The following is a 14,883-nucleotide window of genomic DNA, read 5'->3' on the forward strand; positions in this document are numbered from 1 at the left end:
TATTTGTAACGTTTATGTACTGCCTTTGCACAAATGTTGCGAAGGTGATGTACAAAATTCAAATCAAAATAGTAATGCATTTGTTCAAGCCACAATTAAACCCCAAAGTCTAACTGACTATGGTTTTGTATTTTGTCCAAACAGGGAAACTATAGCTACCAGCATCGGAACAAGCCAGGATCTGTAACTAACTTCAAACTGGTTTAGGAACTTGGCTTGTTCTGAAACTAGTACCCATAACTTCTCAACCAGGACAAAATGGAAAAAACATGTTCAAGTAGAATCTTCTTGGTCTAATCACAGCTTGCACAAAGGGAGATGCAGCTTAAGCCAATACATGATTGTACAAAGTGGGGCCACTATCATATCTATATTCTGCAGAGCACCTTGGAGTTCAGTCAAGCTAGACAAAAGATTAAATGTTAATAAGACAGGGTATAATTCTTCATAGCTTCCTTATGTTAGCTAGTAGCCCTGTCCCGCTTGCAACTATATAGGCTGTTTTCTTTTACAGACTGGTGTGATGGCAAAGAATTTTAACAATGCAGGAAGTTCACTATTTTTGCAATCAACAAGTATGCAAATTAAGCTGTAATATGCATGTGCTCAATTCATGTGATTTATTTCATAAAGCTTCATTGAGGAAGTTTAGTTGCAGAGTTTTCTTTCTGCAATCCTAACAACAGTACTATCAAGCCAATACAGACAGGGGGGTGGGGAAGTGAAACTAAAGAGAAAATACATCCACATGAAGATCAACCACTACACACTGCAATGGTGAACCAAACCAGAAATAGATAAACAGAAGCCACCCTGAGTGCTGGGGATAAAGTAAGAAATACTTTAAATAAAGTATGGACTCTATTCATAAGCCTTACCCTTTTGAGATGAATTGTTTTTAATGTCACTGCACACTCAGATAAAGCCTATAAAAATGAAACAAAAGGACTTTGGCTCAAACACTCAAGCTACAATGACAATGGTTTTAATTAGATACTGTATTTATACTTTTCAAGGCTAGTAAGCAGAGACATGCATTTTATTAAAAGAATTCTTATTTGCAGAAGAAATGTTTCCACCCCTGTCCTCACAAAACTTAGAGCCTTATATTCTATTCTATAGAACTTTAAACATTACTAGAGTGGTTGTTTCCATTGAAAATAGAATTCTAGACAGAACAAATCTGCTATCAGATTACAAATTCTGCTGTGGGTTTATAAGATCTTCCAGACTGTAAAGGGCTTTTTAGAACTTGGATGAAGTGTCTGAGGGTTGTCAGCAGTCACCTACATTTACCAGTCTTGCCATTTTGCATCTCTAGGCATCAGTTAGCCGTTAAAAGTGTGTGTATGTTTAGCAATTTCCCAAGGTAATACATACCAATACTGTCTGTGCATCAGCTAAGTCAAAGGTTTGCTTTGAAGGTGCTAAGAAGCATGCAGGAACAATGTGTTTGTAGACAAAGTCAGCAAAACCCACAGGTCCATCTTTACCTCCTAAAAAACAAAACAAGTATGTTCTCCACAACCATGTTCTTATCACTGAGGGTTGTTTTGCACAATCAGGAAAAGGGCTTGCAGCATATGTACCACATATAAAGGAATGAATGAATACTGCAACATTTGAAGGCAAAAACAAGTATCTGAAAACATGTTTGTGTGCACATCAAGCCTAAGCTAGCATGGTATGAATGCAAGCTTACCCCAGAGTTCCACTAACTTTGAAAGAATAATAAAGCAAGTTTTCTGAGCAATAGGATCGGGGTAGTCAACTGCTCCTTGGATGATTGTGAACAACACATGCTCTACATTCTCTGCACCTAGAGAGAGAGAGAGAGAGAGAGGAGGGTTGCAGTCAAAACACTTATTTGAAGCCAACAAAGGGGCAATAAGGAATTAATTGTTCTGGTTTGTCTAGAGCAGCCTTCCTCAACCTGGGGCGCTCCAGATGTGTTGGACTGCATCTCCCAGAATGCCCCAGCCAGCATTCTGGGAGTTGTAGTCCAGCACATCTGGAGCGCCCCAGGTTGAGGAAGGCTGGTCTAGAGTAAAAGGCAAAGCAGGCAGAAACGTTTTCCACATGATAAAAGTCTTTTCCATCCCTACACCCATCCAAGAAAACACATGTACAGCAATCAGAAATTCAGTAAACGTGAACAGAACTTAGCAATATCAAAGGCCATGGCCTTAAAGGCATTTGCTTTGAAAGTAATTTTATTCAAATAAGGTAAACTTACATCTACATGGAAAACCTGACTAGGCATTATTTTTAGTTCTATCATGTGAGAAAACCATACTTTTACTAGAATATTTATGTCAAAAGGAAACGCCTCTACCGTCATGAGCCTTGCCTTACCCTGATTGGCTATGACTTCACTCATTCCACTGCCAGTGACCGTTTGTAGAAAGGCAAAGTAACTCCTTCGTAACATCTGTTTTTCTAAAGCAGCAGATTGGTCATTTTCTTCAGCTGGGCGGTGCAAGACTTCGAAAATCGCACGCAGCAAGGGCATAAACATTTGTTGCAGGAACGGGGAGACTTGGGTCTATTGAAATGTGAAAAATGGAAGTTGGCCAATTAAATTTGTGATGAGCAAGTTACAGGAAAGAAGTTACAATGTTTAAGTTTGTCTTTGCGCCATAAGTGGAAACTTAATGAAGTTCATCTGCAAATCCATGGCTTGGGATTCAGACTCAGGGCAGCATCCAATGCTATCCATGCGCTATCAGGGCCCACTGCTAGTATAACGGGACACTAGCCATTGCTGAGCAACTGGAAATGAGCTGAAATGCTTGTTTCTGGAACAGGGCAGGACAGTGGGGCCTGCAGGAGGCAACAAAATGAGCGAAGACAGAGCAGCAGTACTGGACATCAGCTTTTGCTCCTGCCAACAGGACCATCACCTGAGTAGAGTTCCAGGGGGTTGGTTGAATCCCTCTGTTGAATCCCTCAGTTGCTTTCGGAAGCGCTAGCAATGGGTCCTGCAGGGGCAACAGAATGAGCGAAGACAGAGCAGCAGTACTGGATACCAGCATTTGCTCCTGCCAACAGGACCATCACCTGAGTAGAGTTCCAGGGGGTTGGTGAACTTTCTAGAACAGTATGGGAGCTAGCCCTGGGGGCTGCACTGGAGAAATCCCTGCCTTCTGCAAATGGAATCCCTCCGTTGGATCAAAATCCTTGCAAGAACAGAAGGAGTAATTCCATTCATGGAAGGTGGTGTTTGGTACCAACATCCTGCTGAGTCCCATCTGGCAACAACACAGCAATGGGCCTTCTCTGTAATGGTTCCCTCCCTCTGTGAAACATCAGGTACCAATGGACATTTGCTTTCAAGGATTATTAAAAACCTAGCTGTTCACCTTGGCTTTTCCCAACCATTAACTAGTCTAAATGTTGTATCGTTATAATGATGTATTGTTTTATAATTTGTTGTAAACCACTTTGAGATTTTTAAAGTGGGAAGTAGCAGCATATAAATATTCTAAAATAAACAAACAACTAACAACATATTGTTTACTTCTCTCTCAATTCTAATTTAATAGGATCAGATCACAGTAAACTTTCCAAGATAAGACCACAATTCAAAAGACGATGGTCTCAATACATGGGTAGGCTCAAGCCCTCTTCAGCACAGCTTCTGATCCTTTAGATATAACTTGGACTCCTACCTTGAACTTAGCTGTGATTTGGTTTATGAGGGGAATGAATTCTTGAAGGTCTTTTGCTTCACAGTCTTTAAGCATATGTTCAGAGGCTGAAGGGATGAATGGGAGAACTTCTTCCTCTAAGCAAATAATCATTCGATGAAGAAAGGTGCGGACACCACTTCTAAGAATTTCCTTCTGCAAGGGGCAACTGAGAGCTGGTAGAAATGTTTGTAAGCAGTCCAGATACACTTCTGAGCAGCCACATTGTTTCACCGTCTGTTTGTTGCTGAAAGCTTTGCTAGTACGGCTGTGAAAACACAAAAGACACACCATCACATTCAACTTTTGACTAGGCCTTTTCTTAGGATGAGTCACTTTGAACCTTTTAAAATGTACTCTTTTCTTCATATCAGCCTGGTTCTAAGAGCAAGTGTGTAGGAATTTCCAAAACTTTTTATCAGCTCTGATATATTTTATATAAAAGGTCAAGTTCTATAACTGCATTTTAAATTTTATGGAGAATGTCCTGAAGAGACTTTCAACAACTATCTTTAATAGGCTCTCTGGGCTACTTCTGCACTAATTGCAAATATTACTGGATAAATAAATATTTATTATAAACTTCTGCAATGATATTTCTTCTGAATTTAGGGACAGTAGAATGGAGTTTCCACAAGGCACTTTACTTTGGTGGCTCCCAATATTTTTATGGTTCTTCTGAGGAATTAATTATGAGTTTCTTCTACCCCCAAACCAAGAGCCCTAGTTTTTAGTCTTATAGCAAGGGAAGAGAGGAAGCCATCAGCAGCAAAACCCTCACTACAGACATGACACTTCGCTGATAAACAGATTAAGTCCCGGCTAACATCTGCAATCCGAAAACCACTTCTTTAAATTTATAGCTCTGTGTACATGTTGAATAAATTGTACTGTTCCCACCTTGCAAAGCCAACAGCATGATTCAGACAATCAGCTAATGCCATCTGTCTGTCCTCATCTTGTGCCATCACAAGTTTTTCTAACAGCACTTTAAACTTCTCCATTAGAGGAGTCAAAAGATTTCTCATTAAAGCCTGCTTCCGTTCCGCAGAGTAGTCACTGTTCACTATCAGTACTCCAGCAGTCTCATAAATGAACAGTTGGTCATCACTGCTTAATAAAGCCTGGTAGCCATTTTCCTGGAACCAGAAAACAAAAAGAGAGCTTAAAGACCAGATGTTTCTATTACTACTTTATTATTCTATTTGCAGAATTTTAGAGTACACGAAAAACAAAACACCCGATTTGCACTACAACATGCCATATCACCATATCCCAAACCTGCATAAATCTAGGTTGCCATTGGGGATTGATCATCCCCCAAAATCTGACCAAATTGGAAAAGCTTATCGCAGAAACGGTTCAGAAACATAAATACTGGACTAAGCTCATGTTGTCTTGGCTGGGCCATGTCATAGCAGTAAAATGATGCTACTACCTACCACACCTGCTTTATTTGTTTCGGGTTATTCCCATAAGTATTGCTGAATCAAAACTTAAACAATGGCAGATGCTGCTGCATAAATTCATTCATTTAAGCAAGAAACCTCATCTACTACAAAATACTTTGTACAGACCTAGCACACAAAGAGGCATGGTGATACCAAATTTTAAATGATACCACGATGCAGCACATGAACACAATGTGATGCTAATAGCCCAAGGCTCTGCCTGAAATAATTGGTAGGCAATACTGTGCTACGCTATATGGTAAAAAGGCTATTAGTAAACAAAGGATGGCAGCTGAACTTGAAGCAGCTTTAGGCTTCTATGTCTGTAATCTGACAGTGTATATGTGGAGAGCTCCAGACAATTTCTAAATTCATCCCACTTTTCTACTGACTTTAAACATTTGGATGACATATTTATTATGCGTTTATCCCACACACTGTTCTGCAAGAAGCTCAAGGCAGAATACATCAATTCACCCCTCCCTTTATCCTCACACCCTTTGAGGCAGTTCAGCTAAGAGTTACTGACTGGCCTAAGGTTACTTTCACATCTAAGAGATATGGGACTTGCTACGTTGTATAACAGATTAAGACAATTTAACCAAATGAGACATATATTGCTAATTTATCATTTCAGACGAGGTGCAGTATGTCTGCCTGATAATCATATAAACTGCATATGTGCAGGCATCCCTTCCTATACTGATAAAGCAACTCAGAGTTCATAAAGCTGTCCCTCTCTCCTGCCATTATGGGCCCAGCCTCTCTGAACTGCAACTTTGCACTTTTGATCAAAGGCAACACAAAATACTTACAGGTGGAGAAAGTTCTAGCAGATCTTGCATCCTGTTCAACACATCTTCAATAAAGGGATTCATTTGTTTACTGAAGTATAAGAACATAAGCAATGTTACATAGCCTAACATATATTTTAAACAAGTGTTACAATTTGACAGTTGAACAATGAACCAGTTTGCATGCAGTCAACAATAACATCATGATGTCCAAATATGGAACTCAGGGTTTTTGGAGGATGAACAACCCAGAGTTTGGACCCATGGGTTGTTTATCACAGAGAGAGCAAGCAAGCAGGCAGGAACCAGCACACACATTTGCTCCTGCTACATTTTTAACAAACCACAGGTAACAAACCATGGGTTGTTTACAACAATCGAGCCAGGCAAATATAAAAAAAGAGTATCATGGTAGAAGTTATAATATCAATGTGATAATGCACTCTTACATTCCAAGGACAGAGCACAAGGGAAAAACCCTAATACCCAAATTTGCTGTATTTATCAGAATGAATTATCCATCACACAGATCCACATTAAATGGAATCCTTAGCTAAGAAAACTTATGTCTGTTTATTTAGAGATATACACTAAGTTACAATGGTAAGTTTCAGTGTAGTTCAGCATTTCTAACAAAACTGGAAGAAAAAGGATGAATTCACGACTAAGTCTTTGAAGGTAAATCAAACCTTGAGATCAAGATAAACTTCATTTCTATTTGTGCTTATTTGGCAGTATTTTCCCAACTCTACACTAAATGCCAAACACTATGTAGTTTTAGCGATGATTTCTATTACTGGAAATCTTCTCATTAATTCACTAGGTTTCATGCAACTTACTTGAGAGATTTGACAAATCTGGAGAAAAGGTAAGCTATTCTGCTTCGTACTTTGGGATTAGTATGGCGAAGACCTCTGTGATCCAAGAAGGCCATCTGCAATTAAGATGGGAACAGTTCAATTACTTTAAGTCACCGGAGCCCCTCACAAAATGGAAGAGCACTCCTTTTACAAAAGCCGTGTGTGGGGTGGGGTGGGGTGGGGAAATGGACAGCAGTGGGGAGTAAAGTAGTAGCATCATGGATAACCAAAAACATTTTAAAAAATAAAGTACGTATTTAGTTTGAACTTACTAATACATTTGGAATGTACTGAGGTTCAATGGTGAAGAATTTTTCATATCTGACCACGGTCTCAAAGAATTCCAGAGTTACTGATGTATGCTGATAGGTGCTAATACCCGATGTAACCAACTGCAGGGGGAAGGATGAGCACATCTTGGATTAAACAGTGGCTTGTTTAAAGGAAAACACAACGACTCGGGTCAACTCTCTTTCATACTTACAGTCCGCATCATATCCTGCAGAGCACTAGCTTTTGTGTCACCTGAAAAGTGAGCGCCATGAGATACTGGAAGAGCCTCAGCCAACATATACAGCAACCTTATTGCTACTTCTACTTCCATGAATGGCTTAGTTTGCCAATTCCTATAGAACAACAAAAAACCTGAGTAAGGATACTAATAAAGAACCTAAAATAGCCATAAGCATTTTATGGTGAATGCTTTATTGGTTCTGAGTAATATGAAATGTACTTATAGAAACACATGATTCATCTATAGCTAAGCATCAACAAATTAATCCTGAATTGCTGAGTTAACAAGATTTTCTATACTTTATAATTTTCACCACACTATACAAGCTAGTCCAGAAGCTCTAAAAGGTGCATGCAAACACCCAAGTATTTTTCACATATAGTTTAATGTGGACAAGAAGGAACCAAATTTGGCACAGCTCATATCAAATGGGGTAAACTCTTCCTATAAATACCTCATTACCTATTTTCTCAAATATTAAACTCTTATTTCACATTGCTTGAAGTGCTTCAGTGTTTATAAATGTTTATAATCCACATTCCCACATAGTCCTTTTCCTCTACTTAGCATCAGCAATGTATATTTCTGCCATCCTAGGTGAACAGGGGTGACAAGGCAAAAACAAACTGCCCCCCACCCCCGCCTCCACCTCCCCTCAGAGAAACACCTTCTGGGAAAGGGGCAGGAAATGGTTGCCTTCAGCTATTTGCTCTTGACCGGAGGTTAACGAAGCCATATAGATCTGCGACTTCATTAAGTGGCCAGCAAAAGTCAGAAAGGGAGTTGCAAGGCAGAAAAACAGTGCACGTTCAGATCCTTATGTATCTATCAAGTAATCAGACTACTATCACCCATACAACATTATGCTGCTACTGAATAATAAGCCAAATGTGAAGTGTGATCTTGGGATCTTAAGTGTCAACAGAATTCCTTGCCACTAAGGGTTGCATCCAATGGTGGCCTTCTGCAAGCGGAATACCACTGATCGATCAAATTCCGCCTCTCCTTGCATCACCAATGTGCTTCCAAAATCTACTTCAGAGATATGGGGGTCCTTCGGGAACATATCTGGGAGAAGGCGGTGGGGGGGAGAACGGAAACTCCCACCGGGTGAGTGGAAATACACTTACATATTTTTCGACTTAGCTCTTAGAAAAACAAATGCTTAATATGAACTAGTGAAAAAATCCAACGTAGCTAGACATGAAACTTACTGCAATGTAGTGTTAAAAATTCTGCGTACAGAAACCAATAGTAATTCAGGCGAGACCTGTGCAAGTCTGTCCAATAACAGTTTTAGCTGTTTTCGATATTCTACGAACATTGCTTCATCTTCACCCTGCATTGACACAAACAGCATCTAGGGTTATATTCATTCTTTTTATTCCATTAAGAGATAAAATGCACCAAAAAAACAATTCCACAAACCACAACACATTTTATGATTGTACTGCAGTGACGGAGGTCATTTATTGTTATGCAACAAAATACAAAATAAATTGCCCTCTTGCACTGGCAGAGTCCAAAGATACGCTAGCATAGGGAAATGCCTGTGGCACAGTGCCAGTATTTTGCAAGTAGTAGCTGCTGCAAATGACCATGCTCAGGAGTAGAACCCTGTGGTGACTTTTAGGTTATAAGTATTCCTTGGAGCAGGGACTTGTCCTTTTGTACCCTGCGAAGTGCCATGCACATTGCTGGCACCATATAAATGGCAGTAGGAGAGAAGGGGAAGGTCAAAGTGGAAGTACTGCAAGCGCACCCAAAGGGAGTCACAGCACACAGAGGGACCAATTGCCACCTTTTGTCTTGGAACAAAAAGCCTCTCCCAAGCCAAGAGATGTAGCAGCAGCGACCTGTCGGAAATTACTTATTTAAAACACTGTGCTAATAGGTCAAGTAGAAGGTGAAAGGAAAGTAGGTCATACTTAACAAGTGACCCCCCTTTCAAGGGAATCTTTCTATTTGAAGCCTCCTTAGCATACATTCTTTTCAATGTTGTATGAACTCTTAGGAAAGTTTGTAACTTGACTATGTGTTTGCAAAGCCAATTTCCCATAAAGGGCAGCTCTCAGATAATTGTCTCCCTGCATCCCCGCTATGCCTCCATAAGTGCTAAGTCATAAATCAACTAAGCTTAACAGCATACTGTAGCACACCAGATAAAATTTCAGATACATCCCTAACTTTATTTTTAAATCCCCCAGTCCTACAATGTAGAACTGCAAGACATGACAGTTAAAGCTGCATACATTGCCACCAAGCAGTCAGCTGAAAGAGGGAGAGAGAAAGCAAATATACTTGAAATCAGCCACTAGACCAGGGGTGGGCAACTTGTAACCCAAAACATCTTGAGGGCCACAAGCCCCATGATCTTTCACCACAGATTATTCTAGTTAGGGCTAATGGAAGTTGTTGGCCAAAATACTGCCCAAAGTATCTGAACCACGCAATTCTAAAGGGCCCTTATTTGGTCTCACTCTGTTTGGTCTTTGTGAGGAGTTGCCAACCACAATGGGCTTCCTTGGTAGAAACAAGGGATAAACCAACATGGGCAGGAACTATTGCCCTTGAGATTCTTCAGGGGGAAGTACCATAATGGGAAAATCATGGCTCCTTAAGTAGGAGTTTCACCTCATGCAAGTCCAATCAAGCTGGCATTCCCTCAAATCCATCCCCCTCAAAAGCTACTATTGAGAGCGCACAAAGACTCTTCTGCATTTCTTAGGCTGCAGATGCCTACTCAATATCACAAGAGGAAGGAAAATTGTCTGCACTGCTCCTTTCCATCAGTGCTTTATAAAACTAAGAGCTCTGCTTTGCATGACCACTATTATTTATATTTAAGAATACACATGTATATTTGTTGCTTGGCACTGTGGTCCTCAGATCCAAAAATGCCTCCTCCCGCTCCCCTGTACAGAATATTGAAAATGGCACAGTTTTGCATATAAACATTCCTCAACAGTTATCAACGTGCTCCTGAACCATTTCTCCAGTAACTAAAATGGCTACTAAGAGACTACAAAATATCCAAGTGTGACATCTTACCTCATTTTCAAAATTGTATTCTTCATCATACGTTAATTTCTTCATAACTGCCAACATAATTGCCTACAAGAAATGGAAAACCATTGATCAGGTTAGCATCATTATAAACGCTTACAATATGCAAAGGACATTGGATACATAGTAACAACAAAGAAGGGTTGAGTAAGTCATTTTAATTATATTGTTGAAGTGAACAGGTGCAAGCGCTGATCTGTATTTCAGCAATCTAAATCTAACTGAAAATATTTCTAAGAAAGAATCATTCAGTCATTACGTCTCAAGTACAAAAAGCCTAGCTCAGATGCTGTTGGATTATAACTCCCATCAGCCTTGGCCAGTATAGCCAATGGTGAGGGACAATGTGAGTTGCAATCCAATAACATCTGGAGGGCCACAAGTTGCTCACCCCTAGCCTAGCTGCACTTGGCTGGCTCGGGATAAGTGAAGCACAAAACTGAATTTGGCTAGCATTAAATTTGTTGACTTAAAAAAGGTAATCAAAGTGCAATCAAAGTCTTTCAGAAAGAAAATTAATCTGTTTCAAAACATATGAGCCATAGATTCATATTGAGCTGGTTCAGACACAACGCTGTACCATAGTTTAGCGTTAAGGGAATAAGCCTAGCTTTTCCCCAGGCTTGCACACTCCCTGCGCCCCTTAACCACCCCATTCCTCTTGCACAGCTGCAAGAACGAGTTCAGAAATTTGAGCTCCGATTTCTGACTAACCACATCTGAACCTGGACAAATTATGGTTAATCCTAACTATGGTTAATGGAAAGAAGCAATTTAGGCTATAGTTTATGTAGCTGACTTGTTTTCGTTAACTATAATTAAGATCAACCACAGTTTAGGGTTCAGTTGACATATTAAGCTACTGTTAAGCTATAATGCAAGGAGAAGCTTCTGATCTCACCACAGCTGTACTGGAGTAGGAGGGGAAAGCATGTGAGCTGGGGACGGGAGGCTAAGCATGTTCTCTTAATGCTAAACCATGATGAAGCATTACATCCAAATGAAGTGGCAGGGAGTGGGGGCAGAGAAAGGAGAGATAGGTTTTGTCATTTACAAGGAAAAAGTCCTTCTTACCTCTACATTAGCTTTTTGCTGTTCTGAAAGCATAGGCAGCTGCAAAACAAAACAAAACCTTCTTTTGAACTGTCTCAAGTAATTTCTGCATATTAATGCCGATCCACCAGTTGGAAAATCACACCATGGATATCATTTTTAAAAATCAGATTTTTCAGAACCCAAGGTGTCACCAAGCTGTATCATTAACACATCTCCTTAGAAAACACCCTTGAAATGAAGCTACCGCTGTAACGTCAGAAGTTCAATTTACCTGCTTCAGTATATGAAGATAATCATAACAAAACCCAATAATATTAGAAGATATATCATCATCCTCATGGATCAGAAGTTGCAACATTAGGGGCACTTTTGTTTCAATAGCTTGCAGAGTGTCTTGAGCATTCTTCATATCTCCAATCTTAACAAGTTTAGTCCAACTTGCTATTAGTGACTGTCCCATTCCATTCACCAGTTTAGAGAACCTGGCTAGGAAGTCCACATCTTCTTCCTGTGAAGATTGATCAACCATTCAACAAATTCTTATTCTAAAGTCACTTAAACTTTGAGTTACAAGCCAAATCGCAATAGATTTACTCTAGTCTGGAATTGTACCTCCAAACAAATGACAGATGCATGGATATGTTAGGGTAGATCACCAGGAGCCACAAATATAACGTAGGCCATAATCCTATGTGCAAGGATGGGCAATCTTTTTACCCCTGAAGGCAGCATGCAGTGATGATTTAGGATTCTATGGTACTGGTAATGCCTCTATATATCCTGTTCGCAGGGGAACAGGAGTAGGATGGTGCTGTTGCTTTCCCAGAGGAAGCTGGTTGGCCGCTGCGTGAACAGAATGTTGGTCTAGATAGATCCAGCATGGCTCTTCTCATGTTCTTAAACCAACATGCTAAGCCATGGTATGTTGTCACCATGGGTGAGTGCAGGGTGGCTTAGCATGATATCTGAACCCAGTGTGGCTTTCTTGTCATAGGTTGTTTTTCACAAACAAAACACCTTGAAAACCCATGGCTTGTAGTAGGGTTATGGAAAACATGGCTTGTTTTCAGGGTGGCTTGCCAAGAGTTCGAACCCAGCAGAGTTTCCCTCCATATGGAATATGAGGCTCCAAGATTTTGTGCTTTGCAACTTGTAGATTTGTTATGTAGCAATCGGGGGAAGGGGGTGTCAGGAATACAAGGATCCAAGAGGGGTTGTGCTGCAAAGACAGCTGGGATACATGCCAGAACTGGGCGAGAGGACTGAAGCCAAAGAAGCCACACCTAGCCACCGCACACCCAGTTGCCCATCAGGAGAACCACGGGTTGTTCAACCCACCCACAGTGGCTTACTTTCAGGGTGGCTTAGCATGACATGCAACTTATCCAATGAAAACCAATTTGGGCTAAGAAAATGAGCCAAACTCTCTGGAGTCATATAGAGGAGCCATTAAAAGAAGCCTGTAAAAATATGTTATCATACATTTTACTCAACTACTAAATACAGAGCAGCGGCAGGCTCTCTATTCATAAACCACAGCAGTACAGGTCATATTAGCAAAACATTTCTCTCCCTCTTTCGGGGAGATAACTAACCTGATCAACACTGAAGAGGCCAGCAGACTGTAACACTTGGCACAACGTCTCTACCAGTTTTGTTTTATCATTTGGGTCCATTCCTTTATTTACAATTTCAAACAAGCAGTCACATGCTTCCTCCCGTAGAACCTCTACAGACATATGACCTAGCAGCATATTTATAAACCTAAAAAGAAGATGCCAGGTATATCAGGTACTGCATTATAAAGCTGTATTTATCAATGTTGGGTTTTTTTGCTTTAAGAAATAATACACGAGAGCTACAGATAACCTAATGGACAGTATCCAAAGCTGCCCACATGCTACTGGAACCCACTGCTGGAGCAACAAGAGGCTAGCAGTTCTTCTTGCAACCACAAAGCATGTAAACACATGTTTCCAGAAAAGGTCAGATCAGTGGAACTCAAAGAAGAGGGCTCAAATGACCAGTCATATTCTGGAAACAACCGTTTCCATTCATTTCCAGGGTTGCTTTTAGAAATGTTAGTTCCTGTTGTGCTAGCAGTAGGCCCCAGAGCACAACAGAACTAGCGCAGGCACACAGTGGCAATACTGGATACTGCCTGATGTTTTTGGCATTATGAATACTGGCAAATACTGAAGAAAACTGGCTTACCTTTTCTTAAACTTTTCAAGGGGCCTAATCCAGACTGCCCTAAAATTTCATTACTATGATCACAGTTACTGCTTTAACAAATGCATTTCCAATTTAAAAAAACACATTACCTTTCATTGGCGATTAGGCTCAATTCTATCCAAGACACAAATGCTCCAACTACTTCAAGGCACTGACATGTCAACTCTGAATTTGTATACTGATATGTTTGTAAGATTTGGTACCACGATTCCACCAAACTTGGAATGCATTGCTCTCTCATAGTATCTTTTAACAAGGTATTTCTGCGAGCCTCCTGTAAGTATAACAAGGATGTTAGACTTTACAGAAAAAAACTCAGGTGCTAGTCTGAGTATAAGACAGTTCTTTGCAAACTGAAAATGCTGGAACAGCAAACAAAATGCTAGTAAACAAAGCTAATGTTCCTCTTGTTCCTACAAGGTATCTGTATGGTTGATATCCCTTTGTCATGACAATGATATTTCAGGTACAAAGTATGTATTAAATTACCTTTTCAGGACACGGTGAATGGTGTCCTGCCCAAATGCTAACATTTAACTAATTGAACAGTTATATCAAATATCAACTTTGAAAGTAAAATTCTGAATTATATATTCTGACTATTGCAGCTAGGTTTTTTTAAAAAGTAAGTAAAAATGTTGATATAAAATTGGTATTGAGACCAAGTTGATTAAAAAACTAAGGCTGCAATTCTATATACATACATGGAAGTAAGCCCTATTGAACCCAATAGGACTTACGTCTAAGTAGACATGAACAGGATTGTAAGTTTACCTGGACTTCAGCTTAGAACTACCACCCTGAGAACAGAAATGTCATTTTAGAAGCTTTTTTTCACATGAAGAACTAAGAAACCTCAACTTATAGATAGGCCCAGTTCACATGTGACACTAAATCCTGGTTTAGCGCCAAATGCAGAAACTGGAATGAGCCTGAGTGAAGCCTTGGGCTCATGTGCTCTTCTCTCCTCTTTCTAAGCAGCTGAGAGAAGGACTTCATTAGCATTTAGTTTCGCCTTCAAAGAACCCTGGCTTGATGTTACATGTAAACCAGAGGCTATGGTTTATCACAAACTCTGGTCAGGTTCTAAACTAGCCAACTTCAAATTGTAGTTTCTGAAGCTGACTTGTGCAACTAACTGAAGTTTGTGATAAACCACGAATTCTGAATAGATTTGTACGCAGTGACAAGCCAGAATTCTTGAAAGTGAAACTATAT

The 14,883-nt window shown here is 40.0% G+C and overlaps 1 protein-coding gene across 1 annotated transcript in view; it reads right to left on the reverse strand.

Moving 5' to 3' along the window:
• Positions 1 to 14,883, reverse strand: part of XPOT (exportin for tRNA) — a 33,317-nt gene that overhangs the window by 3,922 nt on the left and 14,512 nt on the right. Inside the window, exons 7-22 of the mRNA XM_063133940.1 lie at positions 13,755 to 13,939; positions 13,026 to 13,194; positions 11,702 to 11,938; positions 11,449 to 11,487; positions 10,360 to 10,422; positions 8,523 to 8,647; positions 7,279 to 7,420; positions 7,067 to 7,186; positions 6,774 to 6,868; positions 5,956 to 6,025; positions 4,590 to 4,828; positions 3,672 to 3,957; positions 2,356 to 2,545; positions 1,703 to 1,819; positions 1,381 to 1,496; positions 879 to 926 (exon numbers count right to left, since the gene is read on the reverse strand). Of these exons, the coding sequence (XP_062990010.1) occupies positions 879 to 926; positions 1,381 to 1,496; positions 1,703 to 1,819; positions 2,356 to 2,545; positions 3,672 to 3,957; positions 4,590 to 4,828; positions 5,956 to 6,025; positions 6,774 to 6,868; positions 7,067 to 7,186; positions 7,279 to 7,420; positions 8,523 to 8,647; positions 10,360 to 10,422; positions 11,449 to 11,487; positions 11,702 to 11,938; positions 13,026 to 13,194; positions 13,755 to 13,939 (2,241 nt within the window). The remainder of the gene's footprint in view (positions 1 to 878; positions 927 to 1,380; positions 1,497 to 1,702; positions 1,820 to 2,355; positions 2,546 to 3,671; positions 3,958 to 4,589; positions 4,829 to 5,955; positions 6,026 to 6,773; positions 6,869 to 7,066; positions 7,187 to 7,278; positions 7,421 to 8,522; positions 8,648 to 10,359; positions 10,423 to 11,448; positions 11,488 to 11,701; positions 11,939 to 13,025; positions 13,195 to 13,754; positions 13,940 to 14,883) is intronic.

The sequence above is a fragment of the Elgaria multicarinata genome, chromosome 9 (genome assembly GCF_023053635.1).
Source record: "Elgaria multicarinata webbii isolate HBS135686 ecotype San Diego chromosome 9, rElgMul1.1.pri, whole genome shotgun sequence".
Lineage (NCBI taxonomy): Eukaryota > Metazoa > Chordata > Lepidosauria > Squamata > Anguidae > Elgaria > Elgaria multicarinata.